We start from the raw sequence: 14,354 nt of genomic DNA, 5'->3' as shown, positions 1-14,354 counted from the left end.
CTTATTTTAAAAAATTTAATCATCTAAATTTGTAGTTGTGAACAAGAACGATTGATTTAAAAATGAGATAATTAGTGACTATCCGTGTTTTACTGCTCCTAATGACAAACGAAACCTTTTAATCCCATTGACGATCCTCGATTAAAAAAGGATATTAAGAAAACCTGAAAAAGACAGAGAAGAAGTAGACATCACGTTCGTTTTGTCTGAAACCTTTATCGTCTTCTTCAACGCAAGTTTGACGAATTTTCCTGAAAATGCAACGATGGTTTGTCTGATCCTTAACTGATCCGGGAGATAAGAAAGAAGATTCAACATCGCCAATCATGGAGAACGTAGCCGAGCAATTGAAGCGCGGGATATCGAGGCAATCCTCGACGGGATCAGTGCGACGAGGAACGCTAAGCCGACAATTCACGCGCCAATCCTCTCTCGATCCGCGGCGCAACAACATGAGGTTCAGCTTCGGCCGGCAGTCTTCGCTCGATCCGATCAGACGCAGCCCCGAATCCTTGAGCTCCTGCCAGCCGCAGATGATGTCTGTACCTGAGAATCTCGATTCCACGATGCAGCTTCTCTTTATGGCGAGCAAAGGCGACGTTGACGGCGTCGAGGAGCTGCTCGATGAAGGAGTCGATGTGAATAGCATCGATCTCGATGGCCGTACGGCTCTTCACATTGCTTCTTGCGAAGGTCATTACGACGTCGTCAGGGTTCTTCTTAGCCGGAGAGCTAACATCGATGCTCGTGACCGTTGGGGTAGTACGGTCTGTTCTTCTCCTTCTTCACAGTCTGGTCTTTTGGTTCGGTTTTGTCTGCTTTGAGAGTCATATTAAACCGAAATTGTATTTCATTCGACTCGGTTCTGTTTTGGATTTTGTTGTTTAGCGAATTTAAGTTTTGAATTGATTTCCGGTTCGGTTCAGTTCTAGTTACGGTTTGTACGGATGTATACAAACGAACCGAGTTGGTTTATAAATCCTTCTTTGGTTTGGTATTGGCTAAACCGAATTGATCATATGGTGCAGGCGGCCGTTGATGCCAAGTATTATGGGAACGTTGAAGTGTTTAATCTCTTGAAAACACGAGGAGCTAAACCTCCGGTATGCTATTTAACTAAAAGCTTTATGTGGTATCTCTCTTTCTTTTGGTGTTCTTTTACTTCATCTTCAACATTTGTTTATTCTAAATTAAACTTTTAGAAAACTAGAAAGACTCCAATGACAGTGGGCAATCCAAAAGAAGTACCTGAGTATGAACTTAATCCACTCGAGCTTCAAGTCCGAAAAGCCGATGGCATCTCAAAGGTTTTGTTCATTCTCTTAATCTCTCAAGAACTGAGATCTTTTATCTCTTAATTAAAACATCTCTTATTCTGATGTATTTATTGTTTACTTAATCTGTAGGGAACCTATCAAGTTGCTAAGTGGAATGGCACGCGAGTCTCGGTAAAAATATCCGATAAAGATAGTTATTCAGATCCGGAACGAGTGTAATGCATTCTTTTCCTTCTTGCTATGTGTCTTTAAGTTGTTTGATAACAAGAAATCATTTCTAATATAAGATTTTCTCTTTGTGGTTATTTTTTTTATACGAGCAGAAATGCTTTCAATCATGAATTAACTGTGCTAGCTAAAGCTAGGCATCCAAATATTGTTCAATTTGTTGGAGCTGTCACTCAAAATCTACCAATGATGATTGTAGTTGAGCATAATCCAAAGGTAAGCATAGTTGTTTCTTTCCTTCATTTCATGTATGCACATGGAATCACAATTGTAGTAATGTTGTCAATTTTCAGGGTGATCTAAGTGAATATCTTCAAAAGAAAGGTCGCCTTTCTCCTTCAAAAGCTCTGAGATTTGCTCTAGATATTGCCAGAGGCATGAACTATCTTCATGAGTGTAAACCAGACCCGGTCATCCACTGCGATTTAAGGCCAAAGTAAGACAAAAGCCGAGAGAACGTTAGATAACAACAACAACAACAAAAAACAGTTTGGATAATATTTTAAAAGTTTTCTGTAAGGTGTCAGAAATATTTTGCTGGATAGAGGTGGACAATTGAAGATCTCTGGATTTGGTTTGATAAAGTTGTCCAAGGTTTCAGAAGATAATGTCAAAGTAGTGAACCACGAAGCTCATATCGATAAATCAAGTAAGAAACAATGCTTCATTTTTTTCATTTCTCTGTTAGAGACATTGTTCTTGAAAGTTCTCGTGCTTATTATTACCTTTTGAACTGCAGATTGCTACATAGCTCCAGAACTTTACAAAAACATAATCTTCGACAAAAGTGTTGATGTTCATTCGTTTGGTGTCATTTTATATGAGGTAGTAACACACAAAACTTTCATCTTATTGATAGTTATAAAAGATATCTGAACCTTTGGTGCTTTATATGTGAAGATGACTGAGGGAGTATCGATTTTTCATCCTAAATCCCCTGAAGAGGTTGCAGAGTCGATATGTATGGAAGGAAGGAGACCAACAATCAAGACAAAGTCCAAGGGTTACCCTTCAGAATTGAAAGAGTAACCATCTCAAAATCTTGTTGATGTTTAAAAGCATCTTTTAGATGTTATGAGACATTAAAAACTCAAGAATCTTGCTGATTATCTCTCAGGTTGATTGAGGAATGTTGGCATCCAGATACAAGTGTGAGGCCAATATTTTCTGAGATTATTATTCGACTCGACAACATAGTTGCAAACTGCTCTAAGCAGGGTTGGTGGAAAGACACATTTAAGTTTCCCTGGTAATTTAAACAACTTTGATCTGAATGAATAATTTTATTGTTAAACCAAAGGTTAATGTACATCAATGTTTCTTCTTTTGCAGGAAATAAAAGGAAACGACTGAATCAACCAACCTGGAGAATGGAGATGAAAGAAAAAAACAAGATGAGAGTGAACTTTTACAGAAACTTAATTCACAGTTTTCACTCTCTTTGTATAAACTTAACATCGCTAGTCTGTTTTAAATATTTTCATGTTTTGTTTGTTTCATATCATAAATATTTTTTTGGTTTATTTTTTGTATATATTATGAGCAACAACACACACATACACATCATTTGTTCATATCAAAATTAAAAGCAACTTGTAAAATTCTAGATGAGATTCATAATTTTCTGCCAAAACAAATAGAAGTGTTCAACTTAAAATTCATTATCAAATCCAACAAGTTTGTATAATCAAAATGACTATAACATTTGTAAAGAACTTTTTTTTTTGTTTGGTGAAGAAGTGAGAGTTTTAAAATTATTTACTATTTAACCATCTAATTATCAACAACAATCTCATGCGTCTTTGCCCTTGGGGATCAAGTATTACCTCTGGATGTGGATTCGTCCACGTGGTCACGATAAAAAAAAATCGTGGAACCCACACATATAATCCAACGGTGTGGATTCAAGCCGACATGTCTAAAAAGAGGTCTATTTATTTCTTGTCCAAAATAAAATAAAAATAAAACCCTTTGCTCTCACGCCGCATCTAAAACCTCTCCAGTTTCTCCGGCGGTTCTCTCTCACCGGAAAATCAGATTACTTCATCTTCAGATTCATCTGTAACTCTGTAAGTGATATTCTTCGTCTTCTCTGTTCATATCTTCTTAGAACTCCTCATAGTACTCGAATCACTGATAAAGGTCTGTTCTTTTCTGGGAGATGTACATCTGATTCCTCTGTTGACGACAAGGGTATCTATAAAAAATGGCTTCAAGAGCGATTATTAGGAGAAAGAGTCAAATTTATGATTACTTGAGTGTCTATGCTCGTTCAGCTCAAAGCTTTCAATCTCAGACGGTTAATTCACATGCTTATCACTCTCTTACCAACCATCCTCCCGTGGAAGCTAACCGTGTTACCAAAGACAAGTCCTTTACAGGAGGAGGATATGGTCTCCTGTTACGTTCTAGATTCCATGGTTCTCCTCACTTGTCGACCATCGGTTTTGGAAGTTTAGAAACTGTTCCTTCTCTGGGGATGAGGTACATGAGCGTATCTATTCGTAATGCTGCTACTACAGCTGCGGCTAAGAAGCCTGAAGAAGAGGATAAGAAAGACGATGGGGTGGCTATGAACAGGAAAGAAGCATCTCCTGAGGAATGTGACCAAGCTGTTGAGAGTCTAAGCAGTGTTAAAGCCAAGGCCAAGGCTAAACGTCTACAAGAATCCAAAAAGGTTGCTAGATCGATTGTGCAGAGGACATGGGCGTTTGTTCTCGCGATTGGTCCTGCGTTAAGAGCTGTTGCCTCCATGAGCAGGTTTTGAGCTTTTTTCTTTTGTTGACATTGTGTGTGTTGTTCTTATTGTGTACTGTTCTGAAGTTTTTGTTTTTTTCTTCTACAGGGCGGATTGGGCTAAAAAGCTTACTCACTGGAAACATGAGTTTGTGTCAACGCTGAAACATTATTGGCTGGGGACGAAGCTTCTATGGGCTGACACTAGAATCAGTTCAAGGTTGCTGCTCAAGTTGGCTGGTGGGAAGAGTCTCTCTAGAAGAGAAAGGCAGCAGCTTACTCGAACAACAGCTGATATCTTTAGATTAGTGCCGTTTGCTGTGTTTATTCTCGTGCCGTTTATGGAGTTTCTGCTGCCGGTTTTCTTGAAGCTCTTCCCTAATATGTTGCCGTCTACTTTCCAGGACAAGATGAAAGAAGAGGTATGTTTGTAGGCTTTGCACGTTTGTTTTATTACCCTTTTTTTCATGTTGCTCTTTTTGTTAATGTGCAGGAAGCATTGAAAAGGAAGTTACTTGCTAGGATAGAGTACGCAAAGTTTCTTCAGGAGACGGCTAAAGAGATGGCTAAGGAAGTTAAGCATTCAAGAACTGGTGAAGCTAAGCAAACCGCTGAAGACCTTGTTGAGTTTCTAGACAAGGCAAGTCATTGATTGTGTGTTGAGAACTCAGATACTTCTCTTTCTTTCGGTTTCTGAATTTGAGTTTCTTAAAAACTTGCCTTGCAGGTTCGAAAAGGTCGACTAGTCCAAAACGATGAGATTTTAGGCTTTGCAAAGCTTTTCAACGATGAGCTTACTTTGGATAACATCAGCAGGTTTGTTGCTCCTCTTTCTTTTGAATCTCAGAGATGTGTTGTGTGTAACATGTTCTGACCTCTTTGTATTCAATTTACAGGCCTCGCTTGGTTAGCATGTGCAGAATCATGGGTATTAGCCCATATGGAACAGATTCTTATCTGCGATACATGCTCAGGAAAAGACTGAGGAGGTAAAGATGCTTCCCACGTCTCATTGTTATTGGACTTTTTGACTTTGCTTTGATGTTTAATCTTTACTCCTTTTCAAAATGCAGCATTAAGGAAGATGATAAACTGATTAGAGCTGAGGGTGTGGATTCCCTTTCAGAAGCTGAGCTACGCGAAGATTGCAGGGAACGTGGAATGCTGGGGACGCTTACAGTTGAAGAGATGAGGCAACAGGTTTATTAGTCATTTGTTTATCAAACTCCATAGGGAAAAATATAATGTTGCAGAGTTAATTTTTTTAGTATCGAAACGTTCTTGCAGCTTCGTGACTGGATGGACTTGTCACTTAATCACTCTGTCCCTTCGTCTTTACTGATCCTTTCTAGGTAGGTTCCAGAACTCCTTTTCTCATTATATTGTGTTTTATTGCGAATATGTTTCTGATAGGAGTTTTATGTTCAGGGCATTCACGGTTGCCGGGAGAGTTGAGGCAGATGCTGTCCGTGCAACTCTTTCTTCTCTTCCTGACGAGGTTGTGGATACTGTTGGTGTTACTTCTCTGCCGTCTGAAGACCCTCTATCTGAGCGGCTAAGGAAACTAGAGTACCTTGAGATGCAAGACGAACTGATCAAGGTCTGATAATAAACCATTGATTGTATTGTATTATACTCAAGTCAGAGAACTCAGTCTTATATGTTTTACATTGATGTATATGTAGAAAGAGGAAGAGAAAGAAGAAGAGGAGCTTACAAGGATTAAGGACGTTAAAGGTGGTGAAGAGGATAAGGCGCTGCAAGAGATGACCATACCAACTGCCAGAGAAGCACAAGAACAGGCCAGAGCTAGAGTTCTCGAACAGCAAGATGATCTTTGCAAACTTAGCCGTGCACTGGGCATTTTGGCATCTGCTTCTGTAAGTAAAAATGATTAGTTTTCAGCAATGAACATATGCATAGGCAACTTTATCCTGATACCTATTTGAGACTGTTTGGTTTTTGATATGAACAGTCAGTATGTAGAGAGCGCGAAGAGTTCCTGCGGCTGGTCAAGAAAGAGGTAACAATGTCCACAAATAAACATTAGCTTGTAGTTTGCTTGATTAGCATTTTGTGTCGTAGATGGAAAGTCATTGCTCTTTTGTTTCTCCAGGTGGAGTTCTATAACACAATGGTGGAGAGAGAAGATGTTGATGGTGAAAAAGCTGCAATGAAAGCATACAAAGCAGCTAGAGAAGATGGTGACCAAGGTGATGAAGTTGCTGAATCAGACGAGGTTTCCTCTGCTCTAATGGAAAAGGTAAATTGACTCTAAAAAAAAAACGTTTTTGCTTGTGTGTCAGAGGCTCAGAGCTAACTCTTCAAGTATAATTTTTAAGGTTGATGGTCTGATTCAAAACCTGGAGAAGGAGATTGATGATGTGGATATCAAAATTGGCAAAGGATGGCAGCTTCTTGACAGGTATACAGACATTATATGTCATCCACGTTTCTTTCTTTTATGACACTAAGATTCTAAAATTATAACGTTTTGGATGTGCACACACCACACAGGGATAGAGATGGAAAGGTCACACCTGATGAAGTTGCAGCAGCTGCGATGTACCTGAAGGACACACTTGCTAATGAAGGCCTTCAGCAACTAATCAGTAGCCTCTCCAAAGATAAAGGTAAAGACTCCTACCCTTGTTGAGCTCTTAATATCTCTGAAGTTAGATATGTTAACTGATCTTTGTAATGAATGTGGTTTTTAACAGAGGGAAGAATTATGGTGGAAGACATTGTAAGGTTGGGGAGGTTGGGAAGTAAGCCGGAAGAAAATGCAACAGAAGAAGAATCAAATTGAAAGAAAGAGTACTCTGATTTTTGAAAACCAGACGAGACACTACTACTCTTAGTTGTAATAAAGTTAGCTTTTTAATACGGAGAGAAACTCTACTTCATATTTTGTTGCTTAGACATAAGCAAGTTACATAATAGAAGGCGGCTAAGATGATTGTGAGACATTTTGCTAGGTTAAAACAAAAACAAACTAAGTTTATTTTTAGAGCTTTTACTTCTTCTCTTTGCATTCTTCCTCAAATCTGACAAACTGGTTTAATCACTAATCAGCCTTCTTCTACTTGGCAAATAAATGAGGTCTGCTGTTAACATGCTTATCACAAAAATTCATTAATGGAAGACAAAAATCTTTGATACATGGCAATTGTCAAGTGCAGCATGAGTTGTTTACAAAAAAAAAAAAGATCAAAGAAGGTAGCATCTATTAAGATGGCCATAGCTGATGATGATGAACCAGGAAGGGTCTAAGCTCTGTCCGTTAGAGGTCTGTTCACTGTGCTGATGTAAAGAACTGCACCAAAAGAAAAAAACGAAAATTTGTATTCATACACAAAACCGAACGAAGAAGAATGAAAGAGAGATTTTGATTACCATTGTTACCACGGATCACCGTATTTGTTCTTGAGCTGGCCGTTAACATGCTCCTCTGTCTGCTCCATTGCTATGTTCATATACCCATCAAGACAAGCAAGAATGCCTGTGTAATAGAACAAGAACCAATTCGTGATGAAGAACTCAATATAATAAGCTTGTAAGGACCCAAGACAAAACTGACCAGTGCAACAAGAGAAACAAGTCAAGAAATGAGTAAGTCTCTAATATGTAGTAATCTAGACAAATATCTCTCTTACATGGCCGCAAGCCTCGATCAAAAAAACCATAGCACAAAATTCTCCTAGTCAAGTGTGGCTTTATAGCAGAGGCACATGAATAAAAGGGGATCATAGAATGAGAAATGAAAAGAGAGAGGATACAATCAGCCAAATTGGTAACTGTGATCCAACTATATAGGGTTTGCCTTTGACAAGTTTATAAACCAAAAAAGGTCTCACTGCTATATCAATCAATGTATCCCCTCCCTCTCTAAAAAATCCACAGATGGGCTTTTGCAACAACTTAGCTTGTTCGGAATAGAAAAGAGAATGTTATCTCATGAAGAAAACTATTGGCAATCTTCGTAAGAAAGCAAATCAAGTAGAGAATCAAAGGCAGAGAGAGAGAGAGAGAAAGAGCATGACCTCGATAAAATCAACACCGGAGTTTGAGCTTGACAACAACGGGTCTGCCACGGATGGATTTGAGGAAATCAGCAGGTGTCTTTGTGGTTCCACTTACTTTATTATTATTATCTCAAGTAACAGTAAAGACTCCAAACCTTAAAAAAAAAAAAACCTAAACTTTCGATCCAGTGGAAGCGAATCGATTGAATACGTAGAGAAAGACTTATGGTTGATTTATTTATTATGGTTGTTTTTTTATGTTAACGGGAGTCATTAGGATTAATTAAGCTTACGGTTCCTTAGTTCTGGGGGAAGAAAGAAAGAACTTGTAATCTGAACCTGTAACGGCTTCTTACAAGTGATATGTTCATGTTTAGATGTTATTTTCTTGAGCATTGAAGTTAGTTTGTTTCTGAGTGATTGATATGTCCTCTAAACACAACAAGCACTTAAAGAGAGAAGTCGAACTATAGTATGCTTTGCTTTTGATTATCTCTACTTGGGAGTGTCTCAGGTGGATGGTTCATTTCATACACCACAGTGGCATGCTGCTCGTTTGGCTAGTCTCAACACTACCCACACCATCACCCGTTCGTTTTCTTATAGACTTTCACCAGATTAACCATTTGATCATGTTGCTAAGTGTGTTCACAACGCTCATTCTTCTCCTTGCTTATTCATCTTCACCTACACATGTGTGCACACTCTTTGTGTATTACTATAGAAATTGCTTTTCTTTCTTCCCTAGTCTTACATCTGACGTTTTGAAGTCACTCTAGCATCTTTTTAACAGTTTCATCATTATCTGCAATATCATTTTTCTTACCTTTTTGCAACTTCTCTGTATTGAAGCAGACACCGATAAACTGATGCGTGAGTATAGAGCTCAGCTGGATGCTGAAAGGGCCTTGAAACTCTCCAAGGGAAGGAACTATTCTAGTGACAAGTCCCGGAAAGGTTATATCTCCAATGGCTCAATGATCTCTCACGGATAAGAAAGACAGAGATTCGTCAAAGAAGAAGAAGAGCAAAAAGGGAAAAGTGCTTATACTCTAGAGACAACACATAATGACATTTTGAAATATTAGATGGTGTCATGTTTTATTAGCTTCTGTTAACATTTGATCATGTCGTCTTGTGGTATGAGTTTGCAGCATTATTCTTCCTCAGAGTCATCATCTAGGAGCGATGAAGACGAATCAAGAAGATCAAGATCAAGTTCTAAAAGATCAAAGAAGGAGAATAAGCACAAGTCCAGCAGAGACAAACGTCTCTACCAGAAGTAAAGACGAAACCGATGGCCCTGTGCCACTCTCTAGATTCTTTGGCAATTTGAAGAGTTGATTGTTTTCTTCCTTGTTGCAATATGTTATATTTTTCACAACATCTCATGTATTATTATTTGTTGAATTGAGAGTTGCAGTAATGGCCCACATAATCAATCAGTTTTTCTATTTTAGTTTTAGTTTATTTGCCTAAAATGTAATTTGACAATATCAAAAAGAACTTTTAATGCAGAAATCTAGCGGAAAATCTTAGTACATGAAGAAAAAAAAAAACTTCTGAGGGAATCTCTGTCTTGGCTCTAATTAAGCCTCAAAGAGAAAACTGAAAAAGACAAATGATAAGAGTTGAGAAGACAATGATGACTGTTTTATGAGTTGCTTGCAAGCCAAGTCACTGTTCCTTCTCAACTGTTGCTGGTTCAGGGTTGAAAGCTAGGAAATCGTGATTAAAAGCTAGGGCTTCATCGTAGATCAGCTCCTTAATCTGCTTCACTGTGAGTGGATGTTCCTCAGAATCGAAGTCAATGAGATTCGTGCACACTGGTTCATAGCTAATGTAGTTTTGCATCGTTTGGATATATGGATCAGCAAGTGCATCCTCAACTGCAAAAAGGACAAAAATAATGGCACTGAGACTTCAAATAAAACTGCAAAGAGAGACAGAAATATATACTAACCTGAGATTCTCTTTCTAGGATCAAACTTGAGCATCTTCTCCAACAACGAAAGAGCCGAGAAAGACACCTCTCGGAACTTTACAAAGAAAGATTGGCGATCAAAACGAGGAAACGTCCTTAAGTATTGCTTAGCACTTTCATTCAAAGATCCAATGTCATCTTCTGTTGGAGAGCCTATCAACTGCAAAAACAAAGTGCAAAGGTTATGTTCGAACAAAAGGGTTTTAACTTAAAAAAAAATTACCTCCAGAATCAAACGAAGCTGATGATCACGATTTCCTCCAGGGAAGAGGGGTGTGCGAGTCAGCATCTGAAAGAATATACAGCCAACAGACCAAACATCTATAGCTGAGGTATAAGCAGAAGAGTTCAAGAGAAGCTCTGGTGCACGGTACCATCTTGTGCCAACATACTCAGTCATTGCGTCTGAAGCCACACGAGCAAGCCCGAGATCACAAATCTTTAATTCACCGTTCGCATTCAAGAGGATATTGCTCGGTTTTAAATCTCTATGTAACACATTGGCTGAATGAATGTACTTTAATCCACGCAGTAACTGATACATGAAATACTACAAAAAAAGAAAAAAAAAATACTTTCAGGGATTCTTTACACATATGATTTTATATGTTTTAGGAAAAAAAAACAAAACCTGGTGATGATAGTCGGTTAGTTCTGGATTGGAATTTATGACTTTATGAAGGTCAGTGTCCATCAATTCATAAGCAATGTAAACATTTTCAAAAGCATCTCTCTGAGGAGGTAATACTACGTCTTTGATTCCGACAATCTGTGGAAAATGGTAATACTTAAACATGCTATTAGCTTTTAATGATTTTTATTTAAAATATATTGACAAAGTAGTGATGAAATGATCAAACGAACGTTTTCATGCTGTAACTGACGAAGAAGCGTGATTTCACGGAGAGTTCTCATTGCAGTGCTTTGGTTTCTACATGCATGCGTGATTTTCTTTATTGCTACCTTCTCATTGGTCTCTGAGTTTATAGCCGACCTGTTCAAAACAGTACAATAATAATAACTAGATTAGTGTGAGCAAAACATAAGATCACTAATAGTGTTTCTCTTTTCGATTGTTTTTACTATTCACAATATGAAGCACTTTTTTTAGATTTTTACAAATTTCATGAATAATTTCGCTACATACATATGGGCTGTGATTTTCGGTATTGAGGAGGTTCGGGTAAAACAAATATAAAGAAATTGTATCCGTACAAGATTCACTAGATTTCCGGTTAGGATCCAAGTCGGTTCCAACTTGTTCTAGTATAAAATTTCAAAACCGTATTAAAATTATATATTTATTATTAAATTAAATAATAATTATATATATTTATAATGTAAAATTAATTAATTAAGAACAAGTTGAACTGGTCTAGTACATTTTTAAATTTGTAATCTGTTATCAAATCTCTTGATGTTTAATTATATGTTTTTCAACACAGATTTTGATTTTAAACGGGTATTTGATCGGTTCTAGATAAGACTTGGAACCAAACCGATATCTACGAATATTCATGGCAGTACTAATAATCGTTGGATAAATAGGCTCTATCCAAAACCGATTTTAATCGATCGATATCGGTCAGATCTAGTTCAAGTATTTGGATCACGTCTTACATCCCATGCCTAACTTATATGATGCACTACGTGTTGAAAAGTTCGATAATTTTTCATAAAGGAAGAAAATTCTACAACCACTTACACAAAGACTAGGGGTTAAGTTAAGGGATGACATATTCAGAATTTAAACTTCATTAAAAAAATCTTATAGACAAAAGCAGATAAAACAAATCTTAAAAAGGTAATTACCAAACGATGCCCGAAGCACCTCTGCCAAGAAGCATGATCAGTGGCTTATACTTTGCCGTGACTTCGAAGATAGTGCCGGAAAGGTTGTATTGTCTATACCTTCCGTCATGGCTGAGATTCATATAACTATTCTGAGGTGGGGGATGCGGCTGAAGGTCGGTAGTAGCTCCAGCGTCAGTTTTCCCCGGCTCAGCATCGTTAGGTGGTTCCATGACTGCTCAAATATTACTGGTATTTGTTTTGTTTTGGTTGGTTTATAGTCTAAGAGAATGAAGCATATATTGTGATTGTGTGACTATGGATTGTTAACTTTTTAACTCATGAGGACCCAATTGTTTTTGATAAATTTTTATATTTTGAAAAGTAATTTCTTAATTTGTGGAGATAATGCTGTCCATACAATTTTATTTACAAATTATGAACCTTTAGAGTGATAAGATACGCACGTATTTTACGGTCATTTAACTATTGATATAACCACGTGTACGGTGTAAAATGAATATTAAATTTAGAAATTTATAATTTAAAGAATCTTCATTTATAGGAACAAATCTTTCAATATGTTCCATACAAATGTCTCGAACTCGGGTTATTTCGGTTCAGTATTGGCATTTTTAGATCATATTAAAATAGACATGGAACTGAATATTGATTCACTTATTTCTTTTGAGTAATTTAAATTTTTGGGTTACCCACTCGATTAAAAATAATTTGAGTTCGGACATATTTTATATCATCTTAAAAATATATTCAAAATATTTTTTATATCTTGGATCTGATATAAATTTGAACTTTTGGGTTTGGGTTCGGTTTGGATTTCGTGTTCTAGATTTTTCTCCCAAACCTACTCAAAGGAATAAATGAATTGTTCACTGATATTTTGAAAAACACTATTACTTTAAATCCCAAGTTTTATTTAATCTTGTTTGAAACTTCCTCCAACAAGGCAGTGTATTGTAGACAAGCAGTGTCAATGAAGTGCGCTATTTATAGCTTTAGAAGCATAGTAAGATGACCAGGTTCTTGGGTTGAAAGATAGGGTCCATTGTAACATTTCAAAACTAATGTGGCGAATATCGAAGTTTTCAGCAATTTCTACTCTTTTCGTAAATAAATTACACATTATACACGTGTCACGATACACTTGTTTTATTTCCGCGGGGTGCGTTACACCCGATCTTCTTCTTGTTTTGCCTATGTATGACTTGGGTGAAACCTTTGCATCTGATGATCGTCTCTGCAACTCCATATTGTTTTCTCAGTGATCTTAAGAAAACTCTGAACGGTTCCATATTGATCCCTTGAGTTCAGATGGATATGCATCCACCAGGTAGATTCCTATTCTCGTTCTGTTTCTTATCAAAAAATGGAATTTTTAGGTGTTTGAGCATCGTTTGATTGGCTAATAACTTGTCTTTGTTGTAGTGAATGGTCAGAAGACATCTAGACTCTGGCGAAGTCTAACATCATATCAAGCCTCCTCTTCTCCAGACCTGACACTCAAGTTATCTATATCGAACCCACCACTGGTATCCTGCGTTACAATGGGAATGGCATGCTGCTAGTCTCAAGACTACCCACACTATCACCTACTGGGAAGAGTATAAGAACAAGCAAAAGGTTTATATCTTCTGATAATCCTTTTTATAGTCCCCATATATGTTAAATTGACCATTTGATGATGCTAAGTGTGTTCATAAGCTTAATTAAAATCATCATTTCCCTCCCTGCTTGTTCGCTTTCACCCACAGATTCACACACTCTTTGTTACACAAGTAGCGTTTCTTTCTTCCCTCTTACATTTATATCTATGCTGCTGACCTTTTGAAGTAACTCTAGCATCTTACTTTGCATAACCGCAGATGGTCAAGCTCATTCTTTTTTCAACATTTTTCATTATCTTCAATATCATCATTATGTGACCTTTTGCAACTTATCTGTATTGTGATTATGAAACATATGAAAACAAGCATGCAAAAGGAGTTAGTAAAATCGCCCTCAATCAGAAATACTCAAATTCTCCTAATTAGAAGATATTAGCCGTGTTTGTTTCATCATTGCTGAAAGCAGCGGCAGCGGCAAAGAAATGCACTTTGACGGAGACAAAAAAACAACAAAAACGAAAGTTATAAATAGTCGCTGATGATTATCGGAGATACCAAAAAAAAAACAAAACGCCAGCCATTAATTTCAGCGTTCTTTTTACTCATTATTAATGGTCGCTGCGACTGAAAACGAGTTCGGGATGTTTCACCGGTGTCGTGCATTATCCTGATAAAAGACTTAATTTTT

The 14,354-nt window shown here is 37.3% G+C and overlaps 4 protein-coding genes and 1 pseudogene across 6 annotated transcripts; 3 read left to right on the top strand and 2 right to left on the bottom strand.

Moving 5' to 3' along the window:
- Nucleotides 1–130: 130 nt before the first annotated feature.
- On the top strand, nucleotides 131–3,042 carry LOC106310141 (dual specificity protein kinase shkC-like). 2 transcript variants are annotated; one of them, XM_013747348.1, is made up of 11 exons: nucleotides 133–767; nucleotides 1,029–1,103; nucleotides 1,203–1,307; nucleotides 1,407–1,492; nucleotides 1,601–1,721; nucleotides 1,799–1,941; nucleotides 2,033–2,154; nucleotides 2,245–2,330; nucleotides 2,406–2,530; nucleotides 2,623–2,754; nucleotides 2,838–3,042. In XM_013747348.1, exons 1-11 carry the CDS (start codon nucleotides 327–329, stop codon nucleotides 2,842–2,844), a joined length of 1,443 nt encoding a protein of 480 aa, XP_013602802.1. In that variant the 5' UTR covers nucleotides 133–326; the 3' UTR covers nucleotides 2,845–3,042. The 2 variants fall into 2 exon arrangements, with proteins under 2 accessions (XP_013602803.1, XP_013602802.1); XM_013747349.1 differs by lacking the exon at nucleotides 2,838–3,042 and having other exon boundaries at nucleotides 131–767; nucleotides 2,623–2,758.
- Nucleotides 3,043–3,468: 426 nt separating this feature from the next.
- LOC106307365 (LETM1 and EF-hand domain-containing protein 1, mitochondrial) lies at nucleotides 3,469–7,210 on the top strand. 2 transcript variants are annotated; one of them, XM_013744300.1, is made up of 15 exons: nucleotides 3,469–3,574; nucleotides 3,667–4,265; nucleotides 4,351–4,663; nucleotides 4,735–4,881; nucleotides 4,969–5,057; nucleotides 5,138–5,230; nucleotides 5,315–5,441; nucleotides 5,529–5,593; nucleotides 5,670–5,841; nucleotides 5,927–6,121; nucleotides 6,217–6,264; nucleotides 6,358–6,504; nucleotides 6,584–6,666; nucleotides 6,759–6,874; nucleotides 6,962–7,210. In XM_013744300.1, the coding sequence occupies exons 2-15, from the start codon at nucleotides 3,712–3,714 to the stop codon at nucleotides 7,048–7,050; spliced, it is 2,238 nt and encodes a 745-aa protein (XP_013599754.1). In that variant the 5' UTR covers nucleotides 3,469–3,574; nucleotides 3,667–3,711; the 3' UTR covers nucleotides 7,051–7,210. The 2 variants fall into 2 exon arrangements, with proteins under 2 accessions (XP_013599754.1, XP_013599755.1); XM_013744301.1 differs by having other exon boundaries at nucleotides 3,648–4,265.
- Nucleotides 7,211–7,372: 162 nt separating this feature from the next.
- Nucleotides 7,373–8,662, bottom strand: LOC106309197 (annotated as a pseudogene).
- A 29-nt stretch (nucleotides 8,663–8,691) lies between these two features.
- On the top strand, nucleotides 8,692–9,610 carry LOC106309196 (serine/arginine-rich splicing factor 6). The gene is given in 6 exon segments (XM_013746257.1): nucleotides 8,692–8,727; nucleotides 8,781–8,890; nucleotides 9,093–9,221; nucleotides 9,256–9,307; nucleotides 9,421–9,537; nucleotides 9,539–9,610. Coding segments are annotated over 6 exon segments (516 nt in total).
- A 333-nt stretch (nucleotides 9,611–9,943) lies between these two features.
- On the bottom strand, nucleotides 9,944–12,322 carry LOC106310267 (mitogen-activated protein kinase homolog MMK1-like). Its single transcript, XM_013747506.1, has 6 exons — nucleotides 12,063–12,322; nucleotides 11,115–11,244; nucleotides 10,882–11,019; nucleotides 10,474–10,800; nucleotides 10,230–10,410; nucleotides 9,944–10,155 (listed from the first exon to the last, which is right to left on the bottom strand). The coding sequence occupies exons 1-6, from the start codon at nucleotides 12,272–12,274 to the stop codon at nucleotides 9,944–9,946; spliced, it is 1,200 nt and encodes a 399-aa protein (XP_013602960.1). The 5' UTR covers nucleotides 12,275–12,322.
- Nucleotides 12,323–14,354: the final 2,032 nt, after the last annotated feature.

This window comes from Brassica oleracea, chromosome C8, assembly GCF_000695525.1.
Source record: "Brassica oleracea var. oleracea cultivar TO1000 chromosome C8, BOL, whole genome shotgun sequence".
NCBI lineage: Eukaryota > Viridiplantae > Streptophyta > Magnoliopsida > Brassicales > Brassicaceae > Brassica > Brassica oleracea.
The sequence above is the reverse complement of the archived record's forward strand: the minus strand, read 5'-3'. Positions and strand labels throughout refer to the sequence as shown.